At 42.7% G+C, this 12612-nt stretch overlaps 1 protein-coding gene across 1 annotated transcript in view; it reads right to left on the bottom strand.

The window, feature by feature from the left end:
- The window catches only part of Fto (fat mass and obesity associated), a 355067-nt gene that overhangs the window by 219299 nt on the left and 123156 nt on the right, over positions 1-12612 (bottom strand). The window contains exon 4 of the mRNA NM_011936.2: positions 7329-7472. Within this exon, the coding sequence (NP_036066.2) occupies positions 7329-7472 (144 nt within the window). The remainder of the gene's footprint in view (positions 1-7328; positions 7473-12612) is intronic.

Raw genomic sequence — 12612 nt, 5'->3', positions numbered from 1 at the left:
CTAGCCACACAAAACCACCACACAAGATGGAAGCAGGGGAGCTCAACTCTGTCCCCTTGTTTGAAATTAACTTGTGGAATGTTTGCTTTGTTGTTGCATTTTAAGGAGAACAGAGTCTTGAAGTTAATAATCCATTGCTGCTCTCTAAGTCTGCGTAAAGATCTCTAATCCCACTGTGGCAAGAGCCACCTTCTCACTTGCCTCTTTTAAGGTGCGAGCCCTCCCACAGCAATGAGGGCATAGGGGCCTGGAGAGACCAAAGGGTAAGGAGAGACAAGGTGGGCTGACAGACCGTCAGATGAAGTTGTTCTTGCTTTCCTCCTGTTTGGACAGAGCCATCACTCCTGTCTAAGATTCAAGTAACATGAGGTGAGAACTTCCCACATCCAGTTAATGACTGCAGGAAAGGCGGCCCCAGACACCTCCACTTCTGTGCCTTTACACACCTTCTGACCTTTTAACTCAGGTCTTACATCCAATTTTTTTTAACAGAAGTTAAAGAATATATAAACTGGTAAAAACTGGTAATAACTGGTTGATTTAAACTCTTCTTGCATTTTCCCCATTATATAACATGTTTATTTTTTTAGAAAGTGAGTATATTATTGTAATGTTTTCTTAAAATCTCATTTAGTTACCAATGCTTTCATATCCTCCGTATCCATATAAATCAATCTTTTACATTCAAACAAGATGATAGAATAGTTTTAAGATGTCCTAAAGAAAAATCAGAAATCTAAAAAAATTATAGAAGGTAATCTCTCTAAATATGTACTATGTTCCTATATTGAACAAGCCTCTTAAGTGCTATATAGTTCATAATTACACATATTCACATACACAAAAAACACACACACATATACAATTTTTTCTACTCAGGAATGATCAAAAATAGAGTAAATATTACATTTTACCTTTATATCATTATGAAATAAAAATAAAGTCAATCTTGGTTTTACTCATTCATGGAACTCCATGCAGCATGTGCATGTACACACACACACACACACACACACACACACACACACACACACACACACGGTTTCTGGTACTGGAAACCTATGCAACTTCCCAAGCTAATGATGACATGGATTTTGAAGGAGAACCTACACCTGTCGCTTGACTAAATCAACATAATTACTAAGTATATTCTTAGATACTTCCACCCACAGGGAGGTCAAGAACAAACAACAATAAAGACAACTCAGAAGGCGAAAATCTCATGGGCCCCTGACTCATTCACATATTCAATAATTGCCTATTAATTATTATTATTATTTCCAGCTTACTCTGTCAAGGCTTATAGAGTAGATTAAGCTGAAACATTCTCACTCTAAGGAATGTAAACCACCATCATCTTCAGAACAGTCCAGGGAAGAGAAACACAGGCCGGGGATTACATAATTCATACAGAAACTAGGAAGACATTTGCTTTGCATTTAAATACACAATTCACTGGACCTGTTGTCTTGAGGACCAAAACAAAGTGTCACACTAAAGCTCACTTCTGTCACATGTCTCTAAAGCTCACTTCTCTTTAAAATCTTTACTGATCCAACTCGTGCCATATAAAATTCTTCTACCTAAAGATTACAACTGAATGCGCTTTAGCACGTCTCTATGCTGTGTGACAATCACAAACCACTTTTAGAGGATTGTTCCTTTCAAAAGGAGTCTTGGGGCCTGGGAAGATGGCTCAGTGGACAAGAACACTTGAAACAAGTATCAAGATTTGAGTTCAAATGTCACATGAGTACAGAATTTACAAGAAAAGTCTGGTGCAGTAATGTATGACAGTAACTGCAGCTCTGGGGGAGGGTCACCAACCTAGATCCCAGACAGTAAAGCAGAGGGACAGAGGAAGAGACTTGTCATCCCCTGACTTCCGTGCATTGGCACCTACACACTACATACACGTACATATCCCACACTCACACATACATTTTTAAGAAGGGAACCCAGCACACATCAGCATTTAATCCCCATCAATATTCCTGTGTGCCTGGGAGTCAGAGCAAAATAACCATTTCCTGATGATCTTGTCATAGGGGGGAAACACAGCATATAAAGGTTTCTAGCGCAGGGCCCGTCCCTCACTGGACACCCATGACATATACAGGAGGTAAAGTTCAAGAGATACAATGAGCTGGGTATAGTCTGAAAGTGTCAGAGAGAAGAAAACCCTTTCAAAAACCGAAGAGCACGCTTGGCTTTCAGTCCAACAGGTACCGTTCTCTCCCAAGCTCTACTGGCTACCAGGAAACAGGAAAGCACATGTGTGAAAATATCAGCAAAAGTTCAGGAGACATCCTCACCCGGGCACGAAACCCGTCAGTGAGCGCATGCTCTGCCACTACTGAAAGGACGAGACCGGCAGCCCACGTTGGTAGTAGACATGCAGGCAGAACTGTCCTGCCATGTTTCTTCCTTTCAAAGTGAAAACACACATGACAGGTGCTCATTTGGCTGTTCAAGTGCTTTCCACTGAAACGACAACTCCTCGAGCTCATGGCTGCAGCCTCCAGTTAGAATTTATTACTGTTCCCTTAGTCCCTTGCCGCGGCAGAGAGCACAACATAGCGCCTACATCTCAAGGCCCGTGAGAGGTAATAAAGTATAATTATTTTGAATTTATGATTAAGCCATAAATTACAAGTACTTTTGTACTTCAGCTGGTCACTTAAGAGGCTGGGGGAGGCGGGGGAATGGGGTCAGAAGCACATGGCAAAAGCCTTTGGCTTTGAATAAAATGTCTAAATCTAAGCAGGGCCTAAGAACACCTGAAGGATTTACAAAGATACTACAGTCTCCAAGTTAAGTCCTGAGGGAGCCCCCAGTCAGGCGGAGTTAAATTCTAGCGACCTCTGCTATTCCTGCCCACAGGGCGATAGCCTCCAACAAGAATGCCCATGTTGCCTTGAAAACCAGGAGCAGGCGCCACACTTCAGGTTACACCACATCAAATGTTCATGGTGTTCTGGCCTTGCTGCCGCTAAGCCACAAGTATTTCATACATGGGGAAATAAATCTAAAACAAAATGACCAGGTTCCATAAGTAAAGGCAGCCTTAAACAAAGTAATACTGCTCCATTCAGCAATGGCCAGATGCTAGCTCCTGTCACCTTCCAGAGCCAACGGGTGAGATTTACCGCTCTCGTAGTTACTGTGTGAGGCGACAGAAATATGCGTGTAAAGCCATGAGCTCTGAGGCCCACAGAACTCGGGGCCCGAGTCAGGAGATGTGGCTACATTCAGCTCTGTGGTTGCTCTGCCGGGCCTCCTTGGTTCTCCAGTGTGCCGTGGCCCCAGTCCTGGTGTCTGCAGTAAGTCCCTGTACCAAGCGCAGCCTGCAAAGCACAGACCCACACACCTCTCCCATTCCTAGCAAGGCCAGAAACAGGGCAGAGAGAAGCTCTCGTTTTACACTGCAGCCAAGACTGAGAGATGTGTGGATGCCGTGAGGTCATGGATGGTGCAAGGAGCCTGGAACCTGCTCAGTGGGCCAGAAGCCCTACAGCCTTGCCTCGCTCCCTCTAAACAATGGTGAGGGGAAATCTGACCCAGCAAAGCCAGGCATTTTGGTTTCTACTGCCTCGTTCTGCTTCGGCCAAGGATTTCACTTCTGGAATTTGACAACTAAGGCTTCGAAGCTGGTTACCAGTCCAACAGTGGACATTTTAAAGTGAGGTTCAGCTGGCCTTAAGTCATAAAAGACATGAGACCAGCCAGGACCAGTGGCATTTAAGACATCATGATGATGCATTAAAGGGGATAGGGGACCAACAGAGGTCTCAGTGTTTATTCACCTTTGTTCCCAAACATCCCACCTCCACGCCCAGCTCCTGGTTAATGAACAGAATTTAGTTGCTGTCCCTTGAACTGTATAATCTGCTCCACAAAAAGCAAAGCCAGTTTGTCTCCAAGCACTCCCAAGTCTCTAACTCCCTGGCTACAAGCAGTCTATGGAAAACAGCTGTCGCAGAGTAAATCACCCGGCCCTGAGAAACACCAGAGTGATGGTGGGTTGGTTGCCCCCCCCCCACTTCCCTCCTCTAAGTGTGTTTTGAAGTCCTGGTTGGAAAATTAGTGAAAATTGTAAATCTGTTTGCAAATCTGGTCTTGTCTAACTCTGAGATTAGGGCAAAGATTCCAATTTAAAAGTAAAACCATGACAAGCCATGAAGTGTGTCCTCAGGCACTGCCAACAGGCTCTCGCTCACGCCCACGGCAGCAGAGTTATTACAGGCACCCGACACATTCCCCATCAGACACCCCTGGAGTATTCACTTGAGACAGTGGGGTTCAGTCTGTACTTCCTCTGCAGACCAATATATTATTATAAATTGAGCTAAACTGTTTCCTTTTTGTAAGCGCTGTGAAGTGCAGGCTTCGGTTATCAGCACAGGCGCGGTCATAAGGTTCCTTATTTGGACTTTTAAAGACTAATGTGAAAGGGCAAAGCTACACAACAGTTGCTTTTACATATATATGCTTTTAATTATGAGATTTTTTTTTAAATAGGAATTTATTTTAGTTTATAACAGGAGTACTCAAAATTCATTTAAAATACCAAATATGGCATCTTCATAAAAATACGTGCTAAATGCACACTTTGGGGTACACTTGTTATGACTGAAGCAGGACCATGGAAACCAATAAGGTCATCTACATCTGAAGGCAGAATGTAGAAAGTGCTAATGTTTTGAGTTTATCACCTCTAGCACCGAGAGACTCACTGAATGTTCGAACACCTACTTCCCTTGTAACAACTATATCTTGTAACAACTACATCAGAAGGATAATGTAATCAATTCAGTGTCTTAATAATGTGCCTAATTAAATGCTTTCAACATTTATCTAGTTATTAAATTAAAAACAAAAACAAAAGCGCTTTAAAACCGAAAAACAAAGTAAATTCAAACAGAATGCCATCAGCTTGGCTTCCCTTGCAGAGCCACGCCTCTTAGTGGCAAGAAGTGTACTGAAGCCCACAGCAGTGCAGTAGCAGGGGGAGGAGGGGACACAGGGTTACCTGGGGTCAGAGAAAGGCCCAGATGTAGGAATGCTGAAACCTGAGTAGGCTCAAATGTCAGGTTCTAACTCCTGACTCTTACTAGCTATGTAACCACGGATGAGCTAACTAGGCCTCTTCTTTTACAATAGCAAAAATTTGCCTCTTGGGGTTACAAGCAAATTTTCAGAATTCTTCACTTGTCATTAATTCCTAATAAATGTGTTTGTTATTAATATTACTACCATTGCAGATATCCATTATAAGAAGAGACTGGGCAGGAATATATTAATCACATAGGAAATTTGTTTTTATGTTCTTTCCTTTTATACTCTACATAATTTATCTCTAGAGTGAACATATGCTGCTTTTTCTTCTTTAATTATGCATGTGTGTCTGTGTATAGGTATACAGATATGAGTGCAGGTGCCAGCAGAGACCAGAAGAGGGTATCAAACGCCCTGGCGTTGGAGGCGGTCTTAAACAGCCCAACAGGAATCCCAGTCTCTGCAAATGGAGTGCACATTCTTTATAAACCACTGAGTTAGCTCTCCTGCCTCCACACTTTGCTTTTTAATCAGAAGAAATCATAGAGGATGTTACTAAATGCACAAAAGAGCGCTGAGCTTTTACACTGCAAACCAGTGGTGGTTTCATATACAGATAAACAGGAAGGTATTTGAAAACCATCCTGGCTCTTCTGGACTCCACATATGCAAATTATTACTACCAACACAGTATCCCAAGAGAAGTCCTTTATTTGGATTCAAGCCAATTTCTTGGGAAAACATGAAAACTTAAGTTATAATCTTTTTAGACAAATGGTATTCAATAACAGGAATAGAGACTTCAGAATAAAAATTTGGATCCTGAAATCAAATTGGGTGATAAAGGGAAGGGATGACCTTAACGTCGATGGCATTCCAGAGGTTTCAGCATCCTGAGAGCCAGCTGATAGGACCACAGTTAGAGTGGCCCAGGCGTTCTGGTCTCTGTGCCGCCATATGGATGGCCATCCTCCTCTGAAGGCTGTTTATAGAGTCTGAGGTTGCCTATGTGAAGCAGGTGTGTATGAGATAAAGCAAGATGCAAATGGAAGCAAGACACTGAGCTGAAGCCACAAACATAGCTTCATGTGGTTATTTCCAACCTACTCGTAAACACCAAGGCAAAAGCCTCAGTCTGGCCTACTGCAGAGTTAGTGCTCCCTCAGGGTTAATGTGATTAGTGTGTCTGTCTGTCTGTCTGTCTGTCTGTCTGCCTGCCTGCCTGCCTGCCTGCCTCACTTGTGCCTTCTTCTAATGTGAACAATATTCATCTCACTAAGGATGTTTTATTTTAATATCCATTATGCTAATCAAATGATAAAAGTTTATGTCTGATATTAGGAGTAATAATGGTATTTTTTTCTTTCCTTCTTATTGCTACAAATTGTATTGGCATATATTCACTGTGTACATAACTGGCATTGTATTTATATAAACTGTTGGTCTCTTGTTTAAACAAAGAACAAGATCCAGATGCTAAGATCTCCCAGCAAAGAAAAGTAGTGTGTACTTAACACTCTTTTAGTTTCTCTATATTTATATTTATAAAACACCTGTAGTCGTGCCAGTTAATACTGTTTTTCCAGGCATATAAATATATAAAATCTCCTTCAAAATTGAGCTTATTTCAGTGGTAGAAAAAGTAAGACTTAGAAATAGTTCACGAAATAGAGAGTTAGCAATAGATTAAGCAAGGGCCTCGACACCAACATGCAATGAACTGAAGTCTGGGAGCTTATAACATCCCATTTCATACTGCCATGTTCCAGGCGGCAAAGAATAAGATTTATTGTTCTCCAACATCTCCCCAGAACCTCACTTAGTACCTGCAATACAGAAACTCTACAGACACCAAACTTTCCAGGAAAGTAATTCTTACTAGAAACTGATCTCCAGCCCTGGTTCTTTCTAGCTAAAAAGCCACCAGATCTTAGGTCTTTGCAAACAGACAGGAACGAGACAAAGCTGGGCAAGCATGCATGTTCGTGTGCAAACTGGAGGTCAACCTTGGCACACCTCCTCCAGCGTTCTTGGTCTTTTGAGACTGACTTCACTGCTTTGAGAGGCTCATCAGCAAGCCCCAGGGAGCCTCCTGTCTCCTCCCTAGTACTAGGAAGACAAGGCACAGAACCATGGGTTCTTTCTGTGGAGCCAGCCCAGAAATTTATGAGTTACATGTTCATGGGAAAAAAAATCACTACAAATTCAAAGTATCCAAAAGTGTATTTCAAAACCCCACAAATGCCCCACCCTGAGACTCCCAACATTACCCAGCATGAAATAGCAGTCTCCCTGGTGAAGAGGGATTGTTAATCCTGGTGTCTCGATGTCCCAAGAGATCTTAAAACCAACATGCCAAGTATCAGGATCTCTGCCTTCGAAGCTGGACTCGTCCTCACTTTCATCCTCAGAGCCTGTTGAGAGAGGGCGAGTGATCAGCAAAGACAAACTCTATGTACATTCCTGAGATTCCTTAGAAATTACTGGTATCTCAATAAAATATGGAGGTTGTGTTAAGTACATCCTTTTGTGTCATAATTTTTAAAAAGACACTTAAGAATATTCTTAGCATAGGTTTATCTTTTCCACTTAATAGTAACTTAAGTATGGTGGAAAAAAAAAACAGATTCAAAGAATAAAAGATTTTATTCAGTTCCAAGCCCCAAAAGAAAAATTAGAAAAGTTAAATTTAGGAGATTTCAAGAAGATATTAATTAGCACACTAATGCAGAGAAAAGTGAAAGGTAAAGAAACCACAGAAGACAGAGAGGAAACTATGATATGAAAGGATCCTCTCTCAGGGAAACACAGGTCCAAAGAGTCTCAAAGAAGTCCCTACTAAACATACTTAAAGGACAGGCCATTTTAGTGGGCACTCCATACTGCTTAAGAACATAGAAAAAGACAGTCCCAGATTTGTTCTATTAAAATATGTCAAAGCATAAAAAGAAAACACCTGTGTGCATAAACTAATCAATTATTAATATTAAAAGTCTAATGAGAACATGAAATCTAGGTCCAACATCATACTAAAAGAACCTGGTAAAACTTATTTTTATAACCTGGTAAAACTTATTTTAGAAATATAAGGGTAACTCTACCAAGTAGCTAACATCCAAAGCTTAACATTTAAAACTGAAACCAAGAGGGAGGGAGGGAGGGAGGGAGGGAGGGAGGGAGGGAGGGAGGGAGGGAGGGAAGGAGATATCACTCTAGTGACACAAAAGCTAAAGGATTGAGTACACTATCCCTCCCTAGAACCTAAAGATAATGGGACTAGATGCTACTTTCTCACCATTATAACACAGGCCTGCCTCGGTCTCAAAGCCAACATTAGAACTGTGACCAAATCTAAGAACTGGAGAAGGGTGCTGTGGAGGTGTGACAGAGAAGGGACCCCAGGCCGTACATTTGAATGCTCAGTCCTCGGCTGGTGGAACTGTTTGAGGATTAGGAAGCATGGACTTTCCAGTCCTAGGATGTCACTGGGTCTTGGTCTCGCTGCTCCTTCTCCTCCTCCTCCTGCTCCTCCTCTTCTTCCTCCTCCTCCCCCCCTCTTCCTGCTCCTCCACCTCATGTGGAGGAGATGTAAGCCCCCAGCTACTACTGCAGTGCTACATCTGCCTGCCTGCTGCCCTTCTCCCCACCACGATGGTCATGGACTCTAACCCTCTGCAACTGTGAGCCCACAAAGTAAACGCTGTCTTTTATAAGTAGTCTTGGTCATGGTGTATCTTTGCAGAAATAGAAAAATAAGTAACACAGAAGCTGAGCAACGCATACACCTCTCATTAGCCTAGCGGGAGCCACCAACACCACGGCACTTGGCTGACAAAGCTCCTGTTTTACAGGCACAGAACTGCGTCAGTTCCCCAGAACTCATACAAAATCGCCCCATGTAGGCATGGTTAATGTGAACATGCTTGTCTTCTAAATGTGAGCACGCTTGCCATCCCGGTGGTGGGGACAGAAAGACACATGGTCTCTGTGGCTCCATGACTAACCAGTCTAGTCTAACTGGTGAGCTCTAGGCCAATGAGAGGCCCTCCCTCAAAGGAAGTGAGCAATCTTCCCAAGGAGAACCCTCAAGGTTGGATCCTAACCTCCTAGCACATGTGCACATACACACGCACACACTCACACACACATACTCACACACATAATTCACATACACAGAATATAACAAAATGTAATGAAAACATCAGCTCTCCCTTAATTCACCTATAACTCAAAATGAAGTAATCAAAATGAAGATGAAAAAAAATAACACTTAGGTGAGCAGCAATGTTAACTAGCACCCCTTCCTTTCCATAGGGGACACATTTCAAGGATCGCAGTATAAACGGGACGCCTAGAAAGCATAGTCACATATATACATACCCATAAATATATACATACCCATAAATATATGCATACCCATAAAGTTTATTTTCTAAGTTGGTCACAGTAAGAGATTAATAATAACAAAAACAGCAACTGCAGTAAGATGGGCTAATAAAAGCTGCAGGGCAGTGGTGGTGCACACCTTTAATCTCAGCACTCAGAAGGCAGAGGCAGGTAGAGCTCTGTGAGTTTGACTGAGGCCAGCCTGATCTACAGAGTGAGTTCCAGGACAGCCAGGACTACACAGAGAAACCCTGTCTGGGGAGGTGTGGGAAGGTATCGGAATATATTCTCTGTTTCTGTGGCTATCTTTTGGTATCCCAAAACATTTTTTGAACTTTACATTTTCACTGAATGCAAACACTTCATGGTTCCTCTTTGGCATCTACAAACCAGCAGCACCAAATGATTAGATATGGGACCACTGTCAAGAATAATAAAGTTTAGCCACAGCAAATCTGATAAGTGCAAGTTACCTTAAGACTAAGGCCTCACTCTGTTCAGCTTGGAGATGCTGGAATGAAGGTGTCTCATCCAGGGCAGGACAGCATGCTACCCAGGAGGCACTGGATATAAAAGATTCTAATTGTTTATTTCTAACTTTCTCTTTAATAGTTTCAAACCATAATTCACCAGAGATAGACAAAACTCCAGAAAGTCAAACTACAGACGAGGAGAAATTACTGCATAAAGTATAAACAAACAAGGACAGCCAAGAGACATTTGTCTTAATACCACCAGTCTCTACAGATCAACAGATCAATGGGCAAAGTTACAAAGGCAGAGCATAAAAAAGGAAGAAGCCAGGGGATGAAGGTGATCCCCAAACACACACACACACACACACACACACACACACACACACACACACACACACACACACACACACACACACACAAGTTCAGAGAGACAACAGTGAAAAGATTTTCAATGTATTACATAAAAGAATGCAAAGTAAACTTAGAATTATTTTACCACCCATCAAATCAGAAGATACTGTTTATGTCTTCACTTTAAAAGTGTTTATAAGAGGCTTGACACTATTACTGAGGCTATGGAGCTCTCACAAAAAGGACCTAGCATGACCACACTCCGGAAGACTCAAGAAGCAGTTCAAAGAGTCAAAGGCAGATATTTGCACCCAACCGATGGACAGAAGCAGCTGACCCCTGTTGTTGAATTAGGGAAAGGCTGAAAAAAGCTGAGGAGGACAAGGGTGTCCCTGTAGGAGGACCAGCAATCTCAATTAATCTGGACCCCGGAGATCTCTCAATCTCTGGACCACCAAACAGACAGCATACACCAGCTGGTATGAGGCCCCCCCAACACACGCACAGTAGAGGATTGCTGAGTCTGTGTTCACTCAGAGATGATGCACCTAACCCTCAAGAGATTGGAGGCCCCAGGGAGTTTAGAGGTCAGGTGAGGTAGGGGGGAGGGAACATCCACATGGAGACAGGAGGGTAAGGAGGAGGTATGGGATGTGGAGCAGTCGGAGGGTGGATTGGGGGGAGGGATAAAATTTGGAGTGTAAAAAATTAATTAATTTTTAAGAAAGTGTTGGTAAAAGTGTGGCAACCTGGGTAACCCATACCCTCTGTGGAGGACAGTCTGGTAACATACATTAAAGCTGTGAATGCAGAAGCCTTGATCCTTGTAAGAATTCTACTGTTAGGCTTGTATACTATAGTCACTACCTGCAGAGTGACAGGGGCTACTGAGCAGGCACTGTAGCCTGTAGCACTGTTTGCTACAGTGTTAACTTGAAAGCTGAAGAACCAGGAATACCTTCAATGTCCTTTAGCAAGCTACTGCTTGAAGAAAGTACAATATGCCCAGACAACACCCTAGCACATGGCTCTCACCAATACCGTGCCTTAGCAGGGACATGGAACCACCTCATATATACTTAAAAAGAAAAACAACAACAAAAGAAGAAAACGAAGTGGCTAGAATGTGCATAAAGATGCGGTGCCTGTGTATTTCTAGTAAAATAACCACAACTCATTTTCCTGGATCCCAGGCAGCAGGAGAGGCACACAAGGGAGCAGAAGGCACGCTCTCACAGTCACTGTCGTTTGGGGTGGCCCTACATAAAAACCCTCCCAATTCACTTAGGAAATAGTCATTGCGCACTTGCTGTATCATTAGAACTGTGCCAGGCACTTGGGGTAGCTCTGCCTGAAGTCATGAACCCAGCCTGGGTAGAGCTTCTACTGGGGCCATCAGTGCTCAGTACTGGTAATTAGTACGACAGCATTTCAGATTTAAATGCCATCACACTTTAACCCTCTGGTCTACACTCTGGGCAAGGTCTGCGTTTTGTTTTCAGACCTCTGGTGACTGGAGACAGAGGCCATGGGAGTACACTTGCACTGGGTGGCTTTCAGTTCCCACAACCCAGTCCTGTGTTAGGTGGTGGGGAAATGATAATTTGAAAGGAAAAAGAGAACTCTCAAACATCTATTTGTTTTTTTTAAAGAACAAATAAAGCTGGAGAGAAGGTTCAGAGGTTAAGACACTGGCTGCTCTTTTAGGGGACCCAGGTTTAGTGTCCACCAGCCACGGAGTGGCGCACAACTGCCTATTACTCTGCTTCCAGGAGATCTGATGCCATTTTCTTCTGGCCTCCACAGGCTCCTGCAGGCAACACATGTGATGCACAGCATATGTAGACACAGATGCATATAAATAACATGTTTTTTAAGATGAATTTTAAAAAAAGAGTATAACATTGCTGCTAAGGTAGAATAAACACTAAAGAGGCTGAGAGACGCTTCAATGAGAACTATAAAGGTCAAAGCAGAATTCCTAGAGAAAACGAGTGGATTGGCAGGGATACTATAGGGACCACTGAAGACAAAATGATGTGAAGTTGGATGCCATCAAGACATACAGAAGAGCACACACATTATTGTTTCAATCGTGTATACATCACCTAACAATCCCAAGGTGCCCAGATTGCAGCCAGTGTATGCCCATACAGAGTCCCTACATTCGGAATATCTTCTTCTACAGCAACCATGTATAAGAGTTCTAAGCACAGAACGTAGGGGGAAAAGAATGAAGTAGAGAGAGGTGGAAAGAAAGGAGCTCCCTTTATGACTATTGATCCATATTACCCTGTACTAAGTATAAAGAAAATAGATCAAAAGTCACTCTAGGTCTCTG

This window comes from Mus musculus, chromosome 8, assembly GCF_000001635.26.
Source record: "Mus musculus strain C57BL/6J chromosome 8, GRCm38.p6 C57BL/6J".
Taxonomy (NCBI): Eukaryota; Metazoa; Chordata; class Mammalia; order Rodentia; family Muridae; genus Mus; species Mus musculus.
Note: the sequence above shows the minus strand (reverse complement) of the source record. Positions and strands in the feature narration are given on the sequence as shown.